Source organism: Triplophysa dalaica, chromosome 14 (assembly GCF_015846415.1).
Source record: "Triplophysa dalaica isolate WHDGS20190420 chromosome 14, ASM1584641v1, whole genome shotgun sequence".
NCBI classification, from domain to species: Eukaryota; Metazoa; Chordata; class Actinopteri; order Cypriniformes; family Nemacheilidae; genus Triplophysa; species Triplophysa dalaica.
In genome coordinates this window covers 22368061-22389462 of record NC_079555.1, presented here as the reverse complement: position 1 = coordinate 22389462, position 21402 = coordinate 22368061, and the positions used below count along the sequence as shown (strand labels likewise).

The following is a 21402-nucleotide window of genomic DNA, read 5'->3' as shown; positions in this document are numbered from 1 at the left end:
AAGTTCAAATTCAATAAGTTGTTTTAATTAAAATTGAAGTATCATCATAATACAATTCTAACTGCAAGGGAGAAAATGTAAGAAACCCTGATTCAAATAAAAATTGAATCATCAAAACAACAACGGAATAAAATTTATTATTATTGCAGTTTTTCTATAATAATAAACATTCTCCAATAAAGTAACGGTGAGATAGCAGAATAATTAACTCATAAAATCAAACAAAAGAAGAGACTGGCTGAGACAAACAAAGGGGGGAAGTCAGGCAGAGATGAGACATGAGAAGTATTAGAAACTTTAAAACAATCTGACCTTTAGTGTTAGTAGAAGGTTATACGTCTTCTGCCGGACTGCTACACTTGTCCCAAGGATGTTGTGAAACTTTTGAGGATAACACTTCTTATTGTACATACTGTACCTCTAAACTGTCAGATGCAAGTTTACCTACTGAAACATCTGAAAAGCAGGTGTAAAGGAAACACTATTTAGCTTACAAACAAAACAATAAAACTACACTAAACTGTGAACCGATTTCAAAGAAATCTCTTATCGTGTTGCCACTGAAAGAAAAAAAGCTTTTGTTGGTTAGATATGTTTCGAACCAAGGTAGCTGGTTTAAGCTGGTCATGTGCTGGTTTTAGCAGGTTTGAGATGATCATGTGCTGTTCCTTTGCTGGTTTAAGATGGTCCCAGCTCGTTTAAACATTTACACCCAGGACCAGCTTAAACCAACAAATGACCAGCTCAAACAAGCTATACTGCTTAAAAACATACCTAACCTGCATATGATGTGATATCATGTGGTTTGATCACATGGATAAAGTGACAACAACATAGTGTTTGGGCCTATCATTGATGTTTGCAGCTATGTTAAATTTCTAACTTCTAACGTAGATTTTTCTAGAGGTAGAGGTACCGTCTCTTTCCATTTCAGATCCACATTGTTAGCCATTAGACTTGTGTCACTTGGGTTTGCTTGAAACACATTCTCCTTGTCAATCAGCAGGGTTGTATCATATTTTAAACGTGCCGATGGCTACATGTTTGCTTTCTGTAGCTTTTCATGTGTAGCATTTCTGTGTCACATGTAGGTGGTGTTTTGGAATCTGAGCATTTCAAGTTGATGAGTGGAGGAAAACCTTCAAGAAAGTGTGGAATCACCACCAGCGGCAATCATCTGTTCTTCAGCGACGATGGTCTGCGTATGCTGGAGACTTTAGATCTGGACTTGTCTAATGCCAGGTATTCCACACACAAACACTGAGAAATATAACAAACACTGGTTTGATCCAATGGGATTGCAAATACCTATGTAAAATGTATAGGATAAAGCAATGAAAGTCGCTTTGGATAAAAGCGTCTGCCAAATGTCAAAAAAAAAAAAAAAATATATATACAGGATGAATTCAAACATGTAGCCGAATACCCTTCTGTAAACCATCATGTGTCACTCAACAGGTTTATTCAGTTTTTTCTGAGACTGGGCTGTGGGAAAGCCTCTCCTGATCCTCGCTCTCAGCCCGTGCTACTGCAGTTTTCCGTGGATGGAGGGCTGACCTGGACTCTTGTTCAGGAATTCCTGTACAGCAACAGCAGTAATCAGGCTCACCTGGTGGCCCTCGATATCCCACTCAAAGGCCGTACTTCAGAGACACGCCTGCGCTGGTGGCAGCCATCTGAGAATGGCCATTTCCATAGTCCCTGGGTCATAGATAAAGTAAACAGCTGCTCCACAAAGACATACGTGACTCCATATGGATTAATATGCTAATGAATCTGATTCCATATCCTACTAAGTGTAGTTACTGATTACAAATTATTTTGTAAGAACACTTTAGACATTACACTATTCTCACAAGAGCATTAAATTAATGTTAGGGTCAGGATGAGGATAAGTTGATATCTAGTTAGTTACAGTCGGTTTTTAGAGATTAGGGGGTTAAAGTAGTGAAAGTAGTAAAGGGTTTACATATATTAAATAGACACTCTAGTAAAATAGATGGGTTTTTTTACTAAAAAAGTTGCAAAGTTACAGATAATTTGTAAAATATCTAAAGCGAACTATCAAAATAAATTGTGAACTAGTAGCTTTATGTTTCTATAGTACCTGACAACTTTATTTCATTCCCAATCCTTCTTTGGAGAGAGAACATTTTGATCTGAGTACTGTCCACTGTCCTGAGTACCTGAGTACTGAGTTCTGACTGTGGCATGTTGGAGAGTTTATTGAATGCTGCTTTACCTCTTTTTGATGGATAGGAAAATTGCCCTCGCTTTCAACATGCCTCAATAATACACTGATCAGCCGCAATATTAAAACCACCTTCCTAATATCATTTAGTGCTGCTTAATGAGCTCTGATGGGTCTAGGCTTGTACTTTACAAAACCCTTTCAAAACAAAAAGGTTTCCATGCTGTGTGACACGAAGACAGTATCAAAAGATCTTTTGGGTTAACATCCTGTTCCCTTTCTGTCGGTCTCTCGACGTTGTGTCGAACCGTGGCAGACATCTGCAGAGCTGAGGGTTGGGCTACGTCCAAACACCCTTGCCGGCTTCCTTTTATACCGGACATCCGGAGGCAGAGCCTAGCATGCAAATTTCATTGGCCAATTTCATTGGCCTTTTCTAAAAGAGTTGATAGGTTCTCAAGGGCGAACCCCATCTGTTGATTCGACACAACATCTCTTTCCCTCCATCAGGGAACTGAGGTTACAGACGTAACCAAGACGAAAGCTTTTTCTTGTTAACCATATTTGCAGCGATCAAGTTTATATAAAATGTGAACATGATTTGTCAGACCCAATAACTGTCTTCTGTTGCTCCACGGTCCAGATCGGATGCTTGCGTGCTGATAGTAGGTGCTCAAATGAAAAATACTTTCTTATTTACGTGACCTTATTTGCGTATACATGGCATTCTTACATGTGCTCAGCATATACATTTCATGTCCATGCTGATAAACGCTGGTTGCAATCATCACTTTGAGCGTAGTCATGACTGAAGTGTTAATATTGGCAGCATTCTGGTTTTTTTAGCGCCTTAGCTGCAGTAGCTTATCGGTGTGATCAGACACAGTTCTGTGTGAACTTGGGTGCGGCAATGCCGGTTCACCGGTTGTCATTCCTACATACAGCACCCCACAGGACTAGTCATCTGGTTCAGTAACAAAATTATTCCGATATATTGTCACCTGCTGCTAATGTCCCACTCCTGAACAGGTGCCAGTGCTTTTCACTTTATCTGTCTGTGCTTTGAATGCTGTGGCTGTTCAGTGTATTATACATTTTCATTGTATTAAATATCCTTATTATATCACAGAAGAGATGTTTTAGTAAAAGAAGTTCAGGAAAGGTGCTTGTCAATACTGGAATGTGTCTTAGCTCTATGTGACAGACATCTGTGTGTGTGCAGTTGGTGGTAGGCGGCAGTGCCAGTGGTTGGGGGCCATTAGAGGACGACTTCTCTTTCACAAATGAACGCTCTTGGCTGCTGCACCCCGGTGGCACTCGAATGCCAGTGTGCGGCTCTGATGGTGAAGCTTTTGCCTTCATCGAGAAGTCAAACACGCGCTATGGCGTCACCACGGACATCAGTTTGGGCCCAGATGCCTTCATCCAGTTTGATTTTTCAGCTTCTTGCTCCGTCACGTCTTCCTGCTACAGTACGCCTACCAAAAATACTTCCCTTAAGCACTTGTGGAGCGTTTTCCTTGAACGGGTTAAGAAGTGTGTTTCTCTTATTGTTTAATGTGTTTGTGTTCAGCGGTGGAACTGGAGTACTCGTTGGATCTGGGTCTCACGTGGGTGCCACTGGTGAGGGAATGTTTACCCACGAGTCCTGACTGCACCTCATACACATTGCAGAGATTACTGGTGTCCGATACTTACAACAAGTGGGGAAGAGTTACTTTACCCATCCCACCCCATGCTAGGTAGGCACACATGCACAGACCACTGAACTAGTTGAAGTGAAAAAAAAATTAATCGTTTTTATCGTAACACACACTTAGGTCCACAGCTACAAGGTTCCGCTGGTTCCAGCCGGCACCGTTTGATAAGCAGCAGACGTGGGCTCTGGATAACCTGTACATCGGCGAAGGTTGTCCTGAAATGTGTTCTGGACGTGGGTTCTGTAGACAGAGCACCTGTGTGTAAGTCGCTCGCAGAATGTAATGCCGTTTGTAAACGGAACGCTTTCCAGGTTATCATGACTCTTCTCTCTTAGATGTGATCCTGAGTGGGGTGGTGAGATCTGCGACGAGCCTCAGGTCTCTCTGCCCACGCAGCTGAAAGACAGTTTCAGTCGAGCTCCAGCGCTCAATCACTGGCACCTGTTGACCGGCGCTAAGATCAGCACTGTATGTGGAGCTGTGGCCTCTGGATCAGCCCTACATTTCAGCGGGGTAAAACAACAATCTCTCGCCCCAGTTACATACTAAGTGCAATAAAAAGTTTACAGTTGTGTCCCTTACCAACATTTTGCCAGTTATCTAAAATCTCATAAAAAAGTGTTTTGTAAAAACAATTGAATATCTAAGTAGTTTTAAAGAAGCTTCCAGAGTTAATGAGGGGGTGCTCCTTCGGGAAACGGCTTCTTTCAGGAAGATTCAGTCCCAGTACTCCAGTGGCCCTGCTCATGTTTTATGAATACTGATCTCCATCCATTTTTCATTCTTTCTTTATGAGTTTCTGGCCCCTGCTGCACCACACAATTTTAGCTTCATCAGAGCATGAAACCGTGCTTCAGTTGCGTTTCTTACATAACTCCCGGCAAACTCTGTGTCATATGACTTCTGTCAGTCCATCTTGTCTGTTCCATTATGTTTTGGTAAAGTAACAGTGAATGTCTGCTCTGATGTTTGACAGAGCTGCTCACGTCAGCTGGTCACAGTGGATCTGAATCTGACCAGTGCTGAATTCATTCAGTTCTACTTCATGTACGGCTGCATGATCGCGCCTAGTGGTCGTAATCAGGGTGTTCTCCTGGAGTTCAGCATGAACGCTGGGATCAGCTGGAACCTGCTCACCGAGATCTTCTATGACCAGTACCGCAAGCCTGAGTAGGTCTCCCAGCAGTGTTCACATTTTCCTGCTGTTTTTGAATCCTCATATCTCATCTGCTCTTACACAACCATATGAAAACTATACAGCTGTATATAATTCTGTATGACATATCCAGTCAAACTAATCTACAGCCTAAAGAGGGAGATTAAATGTAAGTCATATGCCTTTACAAGAGCTCTTCAGGTCAGGTAAACAGAACCTAGGTGGTTTGATTCCGCAAGATGCATAACCCATGACATTCCCAAGTGCGTTACTCAGGATCGAGCAAGAACTGAGAAAAGCTGTCAAACATATGTTGTGTTTGTTCTGTAGGTTTGTAAATGTTCTGCTGCCACCAGCGGCCCGGGCACTGGGCGTTCGGATCCGTTGGTGGCAACCTCAGCATGACGGGGCTGATCGCAGCGACTGGGCTCTGGATAATGTACTGATCTCTGGGTCAGATTCTCATTCTCAGATCTCGGAAACTTTTAGTGGAGTGGCACTGCCCAGTCACGAGAGAGCGCCCGCAGACGGCACTCACGCCCGCCTCAGCGGCTCATTCACCCACCATGACGACACTGTCGGTACGACAATAAGAAAAGTGCATTCGCCAATTTAAACCCAGTTTAGTAAATCCAGTAAAAGTGGTTGATTTGTCTGATGTTTGTGTGTCTGTCAGTGAGTGATCACTGGCTGTTCTCTGAGGATTGCTCTGTCAAGCGTTTCTGTAACTCTCCGGACGGGGTTATGGTGTGCGGCGGCACTGATGGACAGGAAGTTGATGCTGTCACACATGACATAGTGCCTGCCAAAGGCTGGGTTATGCAGTTTAAGGTAGATTCTTGAATATTGTGTGCATGCTCTTTATTCCTTGTTGATTTGTAAGTTTATTCAGATGTTTTGCCGGGTTTTTCTCTAGATAGCGGTTGGGTGCAGTGTACCGGAGAAGCCTGCGGAGAGACAGGTTCATGTGCAGTACTCCGTGAACTTTGGTGTGACCTGGAAGTACCTGGTCCCTCAGTGTTTACCTGCAGACCCGCGCTGTGCCGGACAAGTGTCTCAGCCGTCTGTGTTTTTCCCGGCGGATGGCTGGAAGCGAGCGGTCTACACTCTACTGGACAGTCTTGCAGACACGTGAGCATATATCACACTCGTTTCTCAGGTCCTGTACAGAGGGAAAACTGAACAATGCAAACTGTAACTTTGTTATGGAAAGGGAATACCTACCCCAGTCCAAATAGGCAGGTGGGTGCAGAGATGGGCAGAGGTGAGGTGTCAGGCCAACAGTCACATGTAGGCTGTTCAAAAGCGAGGTGGGTATCCAACTAAAGATCAGTTAGCAGAATGCTGTATAGTCTCCTGATGCAACTATTTGAAGAAAAGTGACAATCCATTCAATTTGTCTTTATTACGGACATCTTTGGTGTAGACGTCACAGTTAGGTCACACCTTCAGCTGGAGGCAATACAAAGAGTTAGCTGGAGATGCACAGAGTCTGAAAATGTAAAGCATTCGTCATATTCAATGATGACAGCTGTAATTAAACTCAATAAAAAGAGCAGACTGGACCGAAACGATCATCTAAAATGCTTGTGTTTACAGCACAGGTATAATAAACCATTGTGTTTTGTCTGTATTATTATTTTTGGTTAAGTGTCTACAAGCTTGCTTATGTGTACCGTTGAAATCGAGGAACATGTTAAGTTATTTTTAGGTAACGTGAATTTTTTTAGTGTACATATTAGCTAACTTTGTTAATGGTTCAACTAGCAGTTAGCATATGACCAGACACTAAATATAAAAAAACTGTTTGTCGTCTCTTTTTCTACAGTTTCCATAAGTGCATTAGTAGAAAGAGAGAGGGAACAGTGAAAAGGCTAATGTTGTGTTGTGTGTGAGATCATCTAGTGCTACCGTTTGCCACTGTTTGTAAATATAGCCATCTAAAGATTTATATTCTTTTGCAGATTCTCTTTACTAGCCAGTCTGGTTCTTTCCATTAAAATTCACTTTTTCTACAACAATTGTGGTCCCGAAATAACCTTACGTATTTTTCAGTGAAAAAAATAAAAGTTAAACGGGTCATATGGCGCGAACACGTGTTTTTTCTGTGTCTTTGGTGTGTTATAAGTTACTCATGCAAGTATAAGACAAGTAAAATTGCAAAAATGAAGGTGTGGGAGCAAAAGATACATTCTATCTAAAAGCGAATGCTCACCCAGACCTGCCTGAAACGTATTAAAAGGTCTATAATACACAGCAACATAGTCTTGACATCATTAAAAAGGCATCATTTTAAGCACTGACTCACTGACTTATGAGTGGTTATTTCAGATGTTAAAAGGGTCTCAATTAACAAAATGACTATGTTGTCTTTGTGTGTTGGTCTGTGTTGACCACAGTACGGTTCGGTTCCGCTTCTATCAGAAGCATGCAGATGTGCATTGGGCAGTGGAGAATTTTTACATTGGTCCTGCTTGTGAAAACCACTGTGGAGGTCATGGAGACTGTCTGGACCAACAGTGCCTGTGTGACCCAGGGTTCACTGGACCCAACTGTTACGCCAGCTCCACGCTCAAGGTAAAACAGAACACGGTGTTGAGCATACTCAATGTATAAACGTAGGCATGGCTAACATCATACTGTCACCGTGTACCCAGCAGGCATCACTGAAGGAACGCTTTGACTGGGATGGGATCCGTGGAGCGCAGTGGCAGCTGTTGGAGGGTGGTTACCCCTGCACTGACTGCGGCGTGCTGGTGGAGGGAACAGCATTGTATTTCAATGGGGCGGATGCCAGACAGGCAGTCACTAAAGATCTGGATTTGCGTGGGGCAAAGTAACTAATTTCTTTCATGTCAGCATGACTTTTTAGATTTAGGGTTTGTGACACGACAATTTGCATAATGAAAAATACAGACATTTGATCTGTTTTTTGTCTTTTGTTCATGTTCTATCTTTTATTTATAAATAGAGATTTGTGCATGTAAGAAAAACATACATGGATATTTTAGATGCTTTAATTGGCGTAATATGTAACCCTGGACCACAAAACCAGTCATACTGTCAGTAGCACGGGTACATTTAAAGAGTTTGGTTCAAAAAATTGATTTTCTTCGTGTTTTATTGTGTTAGTTAGCTGAATTTTTTGTTATTATGGCTCAAAACAAAACAAACCAACTGCAGTTTGATTGATATTAATTGGAATGCACAAAAAAACATGATTTTTGAAAAAAATAAAAAACAGAGTATGAAATCTCTTCATTTGTAACAATATCCAATAAACAAAAAAAAATATCCATTTTTCTTTTATGCCAAAAATCATTAGAATGTGAAGGAAAGATCTTGTTCCATTAAGATATTTTGTAAATCTCCTTATAAAAATGCTTTAATGTTTCTACTCTCCACAACGTCATAACAGAGCTAAGCCGAAAGAGAGCGTTAAAACAAACCTGTTTCTTCTTTGCAATGGCCTATTACAGCGTCTCTGATTAACAACTTCAAAGGCAATGTTTTGCACCCTCAGATCCACCAGTTTTGAATACCAAATATTATCCTATCCTAATAAACCATAAATCAACCTTACGTATTCAGCTCAGCTCATCTAATTTAAAAAAAAAGTTTTGTGGTCCATGGTCACACACTATACGACCCCCAAATTTAGTGATGATAATCTGCTATAAATCTCATCACCACGGTAGGCAGTGGGGGGGGCAGAGAATATTACAGTGTCTGACATCGTGCTTGCGAGCTCACACACCTCTTTAAAATTATTATATAACAATCTTACTGAATTAACGATTAGCCTTAGCCAGCACATTTTATTTTTGACTTGATGTCAGGCGCTCTGGCTCCCGGTAAACATTTGACTATGGTGGCTGGCAGAGTGCCTCTATGTTTACGTTGCAAACCATACAATCACCGATAACTAAGGGCACTTTCAGCAGGTTTCTTAGTCGGTGCATCACTGAGCGGAGCAAACCTGTTTGAGACTGTAATCGGAACGGTTGAGTGATGTTTTGTCTTGCGACTATGCCGTCTCACAGTCACGAAGTTTCCCAGCTGCAGGGGATTTTCAACCGGAACCGAGCTGTGTGCGCTAATGTTGCTCGCATCCAAAGTGTTTTCTACGATCCTTACACTCTTACTATCCTCAAATAAAGATTGGATGAGAGACTCTAATTCTATGATCTTCTCCGTCAGCCTAACTATTTCCCTGCATTTATCACATATAAAACCCTCGCCGCTGACAGAGAAGGCTAAGCCAAACATATGACATGATGTGCAAGTAACAATAATAGGAATAGAAGCCATAACTCACCGGGTTTGAAGAGTAATTCTGATTTAACAAGGTTGCTCGATGATGGTAGTATATACGCTTAGAAAGAGAAACAGTTTTTTGTCTTTATAAATGTTTCAGATTTGTTGAGTACTGGGCTAGAATTGGCAGTGAGGCGAATATTACGCTGTGCCATCGTCCAACCTGTCGCAAGGAGGGTGTGTTACTGGATTATTCCATTGATGGAGGTATGTTTCATCAATAACACATACACAGGTCTTACTTGTACAGAATGTTTTTTAAAACAGGGATTCTTCATTTATTGTTTTTAAATCACAGAAATGTCGATATTTAACAGTAAATTCAAAATAGCATTACACAACATAATGTTTTGATCTTCTTAAACTTCCTACCAGGTTAAACTGTCATCCTTTGGTATTTTAGGAACTGTTCAGCTGTTCATCAGATGCGTGCTACCTGACCCCCAGTTAACTTCCCGCTTGTGTTTGGCTTGTGTCTAATTATATAACTATTGATATTTTATATATTGTTTGTTAATAATAATGGGACATTGATCTGTATCTTAATCTTAATACAAAATATTGGAGAGACAAGTTTGGCCAAGTAACGGTTCTTCTGGGTTTCATTTGCTTGTTATCAGAAATAATCTACAGCCGCACTATTGTTAGCGTAAATGTACCGGAAGTTCAGTGGGGGTCAAAAAAGCAACCAATAATCACCATAGCGGAAGTCTTGCCTATAACCCTTCTTTAAAATTCAACACAAGAATGACAGAATAACATGCATTTGATCCGTTTTCTATAATAAATGTCCCTTTGCAGTAACGGTGTGCGCTCACTGAGAAAGGCTAACGTTCTAGTATGTTTTTTTGCTGTTCTCTCTGGCCAGGTGTGTCTTGGACATTGCTCCATGAGATGGACTATTTGAAATATGTATCGGTGAGAAGAGATTACATTGTGTTGCCTGAGAGAGCTCTGACCAACGCTACACGGCTGCGTTGGTGGCAGCCGTTCTCGCTGTGGTCAGGTCTGGTCAGGCCAAGCGTGGAGCGTGCTCAGTGGGCTTTGGACAACATCTTGGTAGGAGGATCTGACATCAACCCCAGCACTCTTCTGGACACCTTTGATGATGGTGAGCTGACATATGTTATTCACTGAACAAAGTGACCGCTTGCTCAGTTCCGGAGTTCAGATAATCTTCTCTTTCTTCCAGAGGGTGTCTCTCACGAAGAGAGCTGGAGCTTCTATCCCAACGCGGTCCGCACAGCCGGGTTCTGTGGAAACCCCTCTTTCCACTTGTACTGGCCCAACAAGAACCAAGACGGGTCCCACAATATCCTGGCAACCCGGGAGCTTATCGTTCAGCCTGGGTACATCCTACAGTTCAAGGTCAGTACACTCTGGGCCTGGTTGTCTATTCACATATTTCTTGTTATGTAATTCTGCTCTTCGTTCTCTGTAGATCGTGGTTGGCTGTGAGGCTGACATATGTGATGACCATCATTCGGTGCTTTTACAGTACAGGAAGGATGCCAGGTGATTATGGATGTGAGAGAGAAAGAGAGAGCACAAATGAGAAAGGAATAGGTCGGTAATATGTTGTCTTTGGTGAAATATTTGCCAACTCAGGTCAGATGTGTGGCAGTTGGTCCAGTCTGCCTGTCTCCCTTCTTCCGTTAGCAACGTGGGCTGCTCACCATTCCAGTTTCACGAGTCTACCATTTACAGTACCGTCAACAGTTCGGCGTGGACCAGAGTCACCATTCAACTGCCTGACCATGTTTCTTCTGGGTACAGCGTTATATTAAAGTGTATTAACGAGTTTAAGGACCCACTGAGCATGTCAGTGAACGGCTAAATCTCTTGTTTGTCTTCAGCGCCACGCAATTTCGCTGGATTCAGCAGGAGGCCGCCGGTGAGCGCTACAGCTGGGGCGTGGACTACGTGTATATCGGGGAAGCGTGTCCGGGTCTGTGCGGTGGTCACGGCTACTGCACCAGTGGACCTGTCTGTATCTGTGATGCAGGATATCACGGTGGGCATGCACTTGTAACATTTGTGACGGTGTGAAACTCACAGCACAGCAGAACGAACGAAAACAGCTTTTGTCTTTCTCAGGTGACGACTGCTCTTCGTGCAGCAGCGAGCTGCCCAGCACTATAAAGGATAACTTTGAGTCCGCTGCGGTGTCCCAGGAGATCTGGAGTTTGATTCAGGGTGGCGGGGTGGGCAGTGGCTGTGGCCAGCTCTCTCCTCATGCTCATGGAGACTCGCTGTACTTTAACGGCTGCAAGATGAGACAAGCCATCACAAGGCTTCTGGATCTGACCCGTGCTAGGTAGCGTCCTGGGATCTCTTGGTTTTTACTCTATTAAAATGGTTTGGTTCATGCCGTCACCAACTATCCTGGCACTTTTTTCTCTCCTCCAGTAAGATCATGTTCGTGCTGCAGATAGGCAGTGTATCTCAAACAGACAGCTGTAATGCTGCTCTGGATCAGGCCGATGCAGTGGACCGGGCCGTCCTTCTCCAGTACAGTGTCAATAACGGCATTAGCTGGCATGTCATAGCACAGCATCAGCCGAAAGACTTCATCAAGGCCCAGAGAGTGTCCTACAACATCCCACTGTAAGTCTCCAAACATTTGTTTTACGCACACCACATATTCTATTCAAGATTAAAACGTACAGTTTAGCTAGAATGCACAGTAAATAGCTCTTTATAAAAGTGTGGCCTATCTGTAGAGAACCCAACAGTAGCAGGACCTCAGAAAATATCCATTTTATTAAAACAAACAATATGGAAGCGTGCTGCATTCATTCACCTTTTGTTCTTCTGAGCTTTCATACATGACCAACTTCGAGACTTCAACTCTACGCCAAATTACTGCTGGATTCCCACAAAGTGATGCAGTGTAGTGTCCCTTCCTGCGGCGACTTCCCCTGGGCGTCTCGGCAGATCAAGAAGTGTTTCAAGTTTATTCTCTAAAAGAGCAAATTTCTCCAGCATGCATGTCCCGTTGTTCTCATGGGTGCAATACACTCATCGAGTTCCCCAAGAGACGGTCCCCCAAGAGACGGTTCCCCAAGAGACCGTCCCACCAACTCGTTCCTCAACCACGGAAACAGTGCATGATGATGAAATGTTCCTTGCAGCATCGGGGGGTGACTTACTGGCATCTGACTCCTCCGAGAACGAGCTCATGAAGAAGCGGATGTTGGAATGTCAGCCATGTTTTCCCGGGCCGCTGCGAGAATTGGGTTGTAGTGCACTGCTCTGCCCCTACCAGTGCTGGCGGCCAGATACATGGTGTCTCGGGGGCGCCAGAGCAGTGTTTCCCGGAAGTGCATGAGGAACTCAGTAAGGACTGGAAACACCCCCTTATCCTACGCGTGCAGGTCAAACTTGTTCCGCCACCCTTTCTTTCCTCGATGGTGGGGCAGCTAGTGGATACGTCAATGTCCCCCAGGTAGAACGTGCCAGCTCTGTGCACCACAGATGGCTGCCACCTGTGGGGCAAGATCTAGACTCCCTTCCTAAGCGTGTAGGTTTTCGGCATCTATGGTGTCAAGCTTACACTGCTGAGGGCCAAGCTGCTCCTTCTCAGCATGCTATGGCCATCCTGCAGGCAAAGGCATTGAGAGAGCTCCACGAGGGTAAGACTGACCCAGCACTTTTGCAGGAACTCCGCACCGCACTCAGAAGCGCATCCTGGCGTCTATCAGATGTCAGGATTGGTTTATGGCAATTGACCTGAAGGACGCTTACTTTCAAGTCTCGATTCTACCTCATCATCGCCCGTTCCTACGGATCGCTTTCGAGGGTCAGACATATCAGTAGAGATTCCTCCCTTTCGGTCTGTCCCTGTCCCCACGAGTCTTTACGAAGATTGTGGAGGCCACCCTCACTCCCCTCAGGGACTAACCTCTCCCCTTCCACACTGAAAGTGTATGTAGCCGCTATTGCCGCTCATCACGACTCAGTTGCTGTGAAGTCTCTGGGAAAGCACAACCTGATCATTAGGTTCGTAAGGGGCCATGAGGCGGAACCCGCCTCTTCCGCACTCCATATCCTCTTGGGACCTTGAGGTCCTGGTGGGCCTTAAGAGGCCCCCCTTCAAGGCCCTCTGAGACGCCGCTCTTCCTCACTTAACGATGAAGACCGTGCTCCTGATGGCGCTCGCTTCCACCAAGAGGGTAGGGGACCTACAAGCATTCTCTGTGTCCCCTGTTTGCCTATAATTTGGGCCCGGCGATTTTCACGTGATCCTGAGACCACGGCCTGGCTACGTGCCCAAAGTTCCCACCACTCTCGGTGTCAGCCCGCGTCTTGCATGGCAACATGTAGGACTGGCAGCTGGTTGGGCAATTGCCTGCGAAATCACCTTCCCCCCTTCCCATAGGTGGGTCAGTGTACTACTATGCCTCTCTTGGACGTTGTAAATCCCCCATTCGGGCGGTTCCGTCTGATTTACTCTCATGAATGGTTCCCACCTTGGTAACCCATGACCTTCCCTAGGTGGACCTCAACCTCTCGGTTAACTACTGCAGTCCGTATATTTTTTCCATGAACTCTTCCCTGATGGTGAGACCATGCGGGTTTCCCAACCAGAACTCCTCCCGATGGTAGGGAGTGGTCTCTTTAGTGCATTCCCCATTTGAGGAAGTGCACTTACCGTAAGGCCACCGCCCGTGAGGACCGAAGGTAGAGGCTTCCCACCTTTTCAAAAAGCTCTGGGACCTACCTATCCACTGTAAGATTACAATCTCTCGAAAGCGCTCACGTCTGACACGCCCAGGCCAGTCACCATCGCTTCACTAGAGATTGAGATACGGCACAGAATTGTGGTGTTTTTCAATAGGAACCCCATCTGTTGGTTCGACACAACGACAGAAATGGGAACGTCTTGGTCACGGATGTAACCTCAGTTCTTTGATGAAGGGAACGAGACATTGTGTCCTTGCCATAAACACGTGCCGACCGCTGCCGTAGTCGTGAGAGGCTCTCAGGCTCCTCAGAACTAAGATGAATGAATGCAGCACTCCGTCTACCTTTTAAACCCGGATATCCAGGGGCGAAGTCCGGCATGCAAATTTCATTCGCAAATTTCATTGGCCTCTCAAGGGCAAACCCCATCTGTCGGTTCGACAAAACGTCTCGTTCCGTCCATCAGGGAACTGAGATTACATCCGTAACCAAGACGTTTTACATAATCAAATATCTAAAACAGCTAGCACGTATTGTTGTTTTCTTCACGTTATTCCAAATGTGTACAAGAATGTTTGAATCTAGAGAGTTGCCTCTTGATTGTGTCAAGTCTGTGTTATCCATGGTTTCTGCTTTTACTGTTGAAGAAATCATAGCTTTGTTTGACTTCATGCGGCGCTGAGCGAACAGATGGTCATATCACTCAAAAGAGCGATTTCAGAGTAGTACTGCCTTTCAGGGATGTAACAATTCACAGTGAGTCGGTTGAAAATCGATTATAATGTGTGCCGATTCAAATTGGTTGAGATGTGAACTGAATCGCAATACATTTTTTGAACAGCTGGGGCTGCCATGTTCACCGCAAACCTCAACGTGGACATGCTGATATTTCTTAAATTCAAAAATATCCTAGAAAAGCACAGACAGTATTAGTTTGTTTATATTAACCAGAATTTTGCTATTATTGATTTCTTTTAAAATTGCAGTTTAGTTTTGTTATTTGAAATAAAACAGGATTGTAAGTATACGACGAAACGTGAAGCATTTAAAAAATAATGCAAAAGAAGGTGTTTATTTCTAATTTGTTTTTTGTATTTTGTTTCTAACTCATTTAAAAAGAAAAAATTGTGAATAAATCGTGAATAAATCGCACCATGAGATCAGAATCGTGAATCGCATCGTGAGTTGTTTCTATTAAAGCTAGAGTTTGTAAGAATTTTGCAGTAAAATATCCAAAAATCACTAGGCCAATGTTATATATTTTTCAGCTGAGTACTTACAAAATCTCAAATGTTTCCAACTGCTTTTAAATCCTGAGAAAATCGGCATTCTGACCAGTGGTCCGGGGCCATTTAGTCGCCTGTCAATGGCGTCATATCCGCGTTACCCTTTGTTACCGCCTTTACTGATGTAGCAACCGCATGACACTGTCGTAGACCGATGCAGAAGTACTTTGTACAGTCGGTCTTTCTAGCATTATTGCAAATGATTTGGGTACATTCAAAATAACTTTAACTATGATTGATTTGAACACTTAAAACTGCGCAGTGTTATCACACCATGGAATTGGACAATTACTGTAACATCTATAACTAGCAATTTAGTTTTAAACCAAACATTACTTGGGTCTAATTCATTATAATGAAATAAAATGATTTCATCAAACGCACCATTTATAAAACTTTATCACTTTACCTCTTCCGCTATCATGATTTCTCGTCCCCTTCTGATTGATATATCAGCGTTACCATCAGCGGTGGAGTTGAAGACAACATATCCCATCATTCCACGCTTCTGCATAGCGTCATTAAGCTACACCATTATTGTTGTTTTGATCGTGTGCCCTGTAGCGGTGATTTCTACAAACTGTACCTTTATGAAACGTTTTTGTCATAAGTTATATCATAACTTTGACATCCATGAGCATGATTTTTGAGTCGAGTTGAGTTGATTTCCATCGGCAACGAAGAGTGAAGGCAACAACTCCCATCATTTCCCGTTCCTTCACAGAATCATATTGTCTACACCTATATTATTGTTTTACGATCTCTAGCTGCCAAAAATACATGTTGTGCATTCCTTTACCCAGTTAGTGTAGTGTCATTTTTACTGTTTCAAATTTAGTTTTTTATGTTTATACAGTGTTGTTTGAGTCCATATCTGTTAGAAATCGAGGTTGATTTACAGAATTTGGCTTGTTCTTGAGGACTGTAGAAGCAGCTCTTGTCATCTGTAGATGCATTTATGTTAGTTTTTGTACAGGTGTGTAGTTGAGTCTCAATGTCTGAATGATGTGCATGAGATGAAACAGTGTCTGTTCTTTGCTGTAGTGAGGCTCGAGCGAGGGGCGTGCAGTTACGATGGTGGCAGCCGCGACACGAGGGTGCGGGTCACGACCAGTGGGCGCTGGACCATGTGGAAGTCATTCTGTGAGTACTTGTGCCTGCATCTTTACAGCTCCTCCCTCAGACACCGTAAAAATGTGTTCATGAGTAATCAAACACAAGAAGCTAATAATGACTAGACACGTTTAATACCATGGTTTCTCCGGATGCCTGCTGCAGTAGACACATGACACGTTACATACACTTCCTATTCTCTTCACACGCACCCACACATCTCTTTCCGCCCCTCTTGCTTTCTTGTCCTCACACTCTCTCTCTATTTCTCTCTCTCTCTCTCACCCCCTTCTGCATGCCATAACAATACCTGTTTGCCTCCTTCATGTCCTGGTGCTCTGATCTCGCCTGTAACGTCCACCAACATTGTTCCCTTGTTGCTCTGGTCCTGCCAACGCAGGTCAGGCTACTCCCAACCCCAGACCTTTGTGCAAGCTAGCAGCAGTCCTGTCCTGCATCTTATAACCTTTCCTCTCTTCTGTATTGTGCTCCCTTTGGCATGGCTGTAGTATCAGGTAAGTGCTTTGCTCTTGGCAGAATGCATGACCGTGCTCTCCCTTCCCTCATCTCATCTGTCTTGTCCAAAATCTCATCTGTCTTTTGACAGAATCTCAGCGATTCTTGCATGTTCATTCTACAACTAATCACAAAACATGCAAGAACCAATAAGATTGGAAGTTCTTGGCGTGCTTCAATTTTTAATTTTAGCGCTGCAGGTGTTTGGTTTGGTGTGGATTTTGCTACATTTGTCTGTTTAACATGTTAATAGTTTTCTTGTGAAAAGCTATTGTTTCGCTTCAGAACACATTTCTGAAGACACTGGAGTCTTGTTTATGCAATGACTTCAATTCATAAACAATTATTGTCCTATTTCACTGTGGTGTGATCTACACCACATCACTCCTGAAGAAACTTGAATAAATGAGAAAACACCTAAAACAAATAGAAGAACCCTGAGCAATTGGAATAGAACCTGTTTGCAGATTCAAACATTTTGTTCTGAACCAAATGATTTTTTACATGAAACCGGTTGTTACGTTGTAATGTCAAACAATGTATGTTCCTGAATAAGCTCACGATTTGAGTAAGATTTTACTGTATTCACTCATAAATCATGGCTAACTATGTGTGTCATGGCTGTATCTCTACAAGTCCAAAGAGTCACAGATAAGCACAGATCCCTTTCACCGGTCCTTCGTCCTCATCACAGCATCATCTCCCACCTTCCTGTCCCTTCATGCTTCGCAGACGCCCCCTCCTGTCCTGGCTGCATACCTGGCTCATTGGTCCCAACCTGACGGACAGAAGAGGCAATGACAGGCTAAGCGATAGCGACTCACAATCTTTTTCCATTTATTTGACACTGTCTCCTCCTCACAATCTTTCACTGTTGTTTGTCTCTTTATGTTTCCATCTGTCTTGTCTTTGCTCAAGCTCTAACCTCCAGCACGTTATTAAAGGTGTGTCAAGTCATCTTTGTTAAACATCCGTCTGCATTTTTTAAGAACTGTAACTGATACGGATGGTTAAGTGGTTCAACTTTTTAGCGTTCAGCATTTAGTGGGCTACTTTATACATCAACATTTATTTATCTTCACTCCAGCTGTTGTGAACATGTAAGATAATCATTTCCCCACACACAAGGGGTTTTCGGGCACATCTTTGATTTTTTTATATACCATGTCAGTTGAATTGTTTTCTAAAAGCAATATCACACTTTCTGTAATGTTAAGGTCATGTATCATTCAGATATGAACAGATATTGCATTTTACCGATAGCTAAGTTGGAGAGTAGCTGCCGATAAATGATAAACCAATTTCTGATAATAACATGTAAAGTGAAATAGTGAAAAAGATATGGGTATAAAGTAAATGCACGAAAACTTAATGTAAAGGTTTCACTAAATATAAGCAAAACGTTTAACAAGTATCGCATTAACTGTTTTTTCATATTCAAATTTGAGTAACTTAACATTATAATGCAGAACACATGAAACAAAGGATTCTGTATGATTCCACCTCTAAACCAAGAAATACCTGACCAGGAGAGGTGAAACCATGACACAGATAACCTTTATCGTCACAGATGTGAAAATCATCTATGGCCTGTACTCCAATTTAGCTAGATAAATTATACAATTTTCTTTTCAGGTTATGTAGTGATTATAGGTTTTCAAGAAGATAGCTGAAAAAGCCAGAACCACCAAACCATCAGTATTAAGCATCAGTATGCTGACCCCCAACAATATTTGTTTGTGCTATGTACCCAGTCCTAAAAAATAAAACCTGATAGTGTTTGAGGTTACGAGTGGTTGTGACTGTACAGTTTGTGAAGGGGCTGAATTAATACTGTAGATGTTCAACACATGAATGTTTGCTGTTTTTAATCACCAAGCCCAACGTCCTCCTCTATTTCTTTCTCACAGCACTCGTAAACAAAACTACATGATGAACTACTCTAGACAGACCGGTCTACACCACTACTACACCACTAACAGGAAGAGGCGGGCATTGCGACAGCAAACCTGAACCGGAACCTGCCAATCACATAATATGCTTTCCCTAATGAAAAAAACACAGTGTTAGGTCACTACTGTCAACATATGGCTATCCTCTCCCATCTGAACAATACGTGGACCATCCAGTCCTATTTCTAGCCAATCAATGCCTTCCCAGAGCAGTGTTATGGGAAAGACAAAGCACCCAAACGTGGCAAATTTTATATTCTCTTAATGAATTGTTCTTTTTTATTATGGTTTTCTTGTTTTAATTCTCTTGATGTGAACTCTTACAAAGCGCTCCTGATTTCACCTCACTCTCTACCACACTGTGAAGTTATTCTGACGGTTACAATGATCATTATCCACAGAGGTAAACAGAAGACGTCTCATGTCGAAGCAGTTGTAACAAGGAAGTTAATGACAATGTGTTTTGCTGTTGTGTGTCTGTGTTGGGTTTGTTTTGTAATGCGTTGATTGTGGTGTTCCAATCATTTGTTAGTTTTATACTAACATGTATTTTTGGGCTTTCATCGTTTTTCTTTGGTGAGACAAAGCACATGGAGATGTCAGCCCGCAAGAAGGAAAAAAAGAAGTGAAGCAAATGCAGAGAATGAAAAGACAAAAAAGAAAGACTAACAATGTTTTGTTGTTGTTGATAAATCTCTTTTTATATATCTTGGTTACTTAAAATATTTATGGTGAATGGTTCTCCACTTAATCTATTTAAAATACACTGTGCGTGGAATATGTATTTTTCTTTTAAGTTATTAGACAAAAGTAAGGTTCTCGGTTGCCCTAACTCTTTTCCCTCCATATTCAGTGTCATCCAGTTGTGCCATTATCCATCTTCTCGTTTTCTCTTTTTGGTTGACACCTGAAAGTTTCCGTTGTCAGTGTTATAATGTAGCCCTCTGCCCTTCTTGGTGTAGCTCTCCAGTATAGCAAGTTCTTGGATGGATATACATATATATATATATATATCCATCCATTCATCACCATATAAAAGGGAAATAAAGAACTATCAAAACCACCGACTAAAAGTGTTTTTATTTATGATGTTTCATTAATGGCATCCTATTCAAAAATGTTGTGTATAAGCTAGATTCACCTGAAACAAAGAACAATTGTGCATGTCAAATGAGTGTCACAACAATCTAGAAAAAAAGCTATGTTTATACACTGAAACCCGGAACAAAATGCTGCTTTGTATTTTATGATATCATATACATATGATGACGTTGTTGAAACAATCTGTTTACACAGATTCATGAAAACTACTTAATATGTGGTATTATTGAAGCCAGGCCAGTGGTTGGCGATGTCACCTAGTAAATAAACACTACGCACCTGCGTACATATGCATATGTTTAACCCAAAAGTGCTTTTTACACCCTTGGTGGACATACAATATCTCACATAAGTGAGTGCACCCCTTACTTTTTAGGAACTATTTTATATCTTTTCATGTGACAACACTGTAACACTGTACACAATGTAAAGTAGTGAGTTTACAGCTTATAAAAAAGTGTAAATTTGATGTCACCTCAAAAAAAACTCAACACACAGCCATTAATGTCTATACCGCTGGCAACAAAAGTGAGTACACAATAAGTGAAAATTTCCCAATTGGGCCCATCATTAATGGCTGTGTGTTGAGTTATTTTGGTGTTGGTATTATTCTCAAAATGAAGTGTTCTAATGTTTTAATACCCATTAGAGTTCATTGCATAAAACACTGAAGAAAGTGTCTCCGATGACTGTCTATTAGAGAAGTTAATTATTTCAATAACATTTAAATTATATTAACTTAATAGCAGTTGTAGGAGTCCACATCATCTAAATGCACAGAAAAGTGTTACAAAGATGAGGAAAATATTATTTTGTTGGGTTATTTTTATTGTATTTAATGCAAATGATTCACTTCTCTGCACAAAAGGCACAAGACACATCCCCATATACATTTTTTAAGGTTGAATAAAGTCCTTAAAGGTTCCTTGGTTGAAAAGGATATTTTTCAATTGAAATAACTTCATCAACTCAAAAAAAGACGCTTTAACAAAACTATTTACCTAATGATCAGAGCGTATATCTAAATCAAAGGTTATTATTAAGTTCTTCACGATGTATGTTGTTTGATAATAGACCATGACTCTTAACTGGTTCTTTCTCAGAGAGTCCATTTCCAAATATAATAAACATGGTTGTAATATTTAATTATAGGAAATTATTTGACACAGACATCAAACTCAAGAGGAAGGTACAGTTTGCATAAACTATATATGAGAAAATACGACGCAGAATACATTCAGTTTGTTTTTTTATAAGGCTTAATGAGTAGAATGTCTCCCTCTTGTGTGTATGATCTGTTACAGGTATATAAGCCTTGATCTGGTGTTGTAATTTTAATTTGTTATTGATTTGTTATTATTTTCTTTTTTATGGTTTGTAAAAC

The 21402-nt window shown here is 41.9% G+C and overlaps 1 protein-coding gene across 3 annotated transcripts in view; it reads left to right on the top strand.

The window, feature by feature from the left end:
* The window catches only part of reln (reelin), a 123230-nt gene extending 103250 nt beyond the window's left edge, over positions 1–19980 (top strand). The window contains exons 43-65 of one of the 3 annotated variants that reach the window (XM_056765590.1): positions 1092–1242; positions 1459–1717; positions 3414–3663; positions 3765–3933; positions 4012–4152; positions 4227–4404; positions 4868–5061; positions 5378–5628; positions 5724–5878; positions 5964–6178; positions 7447–7624; positions 7708–7883; positions 9465–9571; positions 10233–10475; positions 10557–10732; positions 10806–10879; positions 10973–11134; positions 11221–11378; positions 11462–11681; positions 11774–11971; positions 16381–16479; positions 16850–16964; positions 18876–19980. In XM_056765590.1, the coding sequence (XP_056621568.1) occupies positions 1092–1242; positions 1459–1717; positions 3414–3663; positions 3765–3933; positions 4012–4152; positions 4227–4404; positions 4868–5061; positions 5378–5628; positions 5724–5878; positions 5964–6178; positions 7447–7624; positions 7708–7883; positions 9465–9571; positions 10233–10475; positions 10557–10732; positions 10806–10879; positions 10973–11134; positions 11221–11378; positions 11462–11681; positions 11774–11971; positions 16381–16479; positions 16850–16958 (3863 nt within the window). In that variant the 3' untranslated portion in view covers positions 16959–16964; positions 18876–19980. Of the gene's footprint in view, positions 1–1091; positions 1243–1458; positions 1718–3413; positions 3664–3764; positions 3934–4011; positions 4153–4226; positions 4405–4867; positions 5062–5377; positions 5629–5723; positions 5879–5963; positions 6179–7446; positions 7625–7704; positions 7884–9464; positions 9572–10232; positions 10476–10556; positions 10733–10805; positions 10880–10972; positions 11135–11220; positions 11379–11461; positions 11682–11773; positions 11972–16380; positions 16480–16849; positions 16965–18875 lie in introns of all 3 variants that reach the window. The other 2 variants (XM_056765589.1, XM_056765591.1) reach the window with 2 other exon arrangements.
* Positions 19981–21402: the final 1422 nt, after the last annotated feature.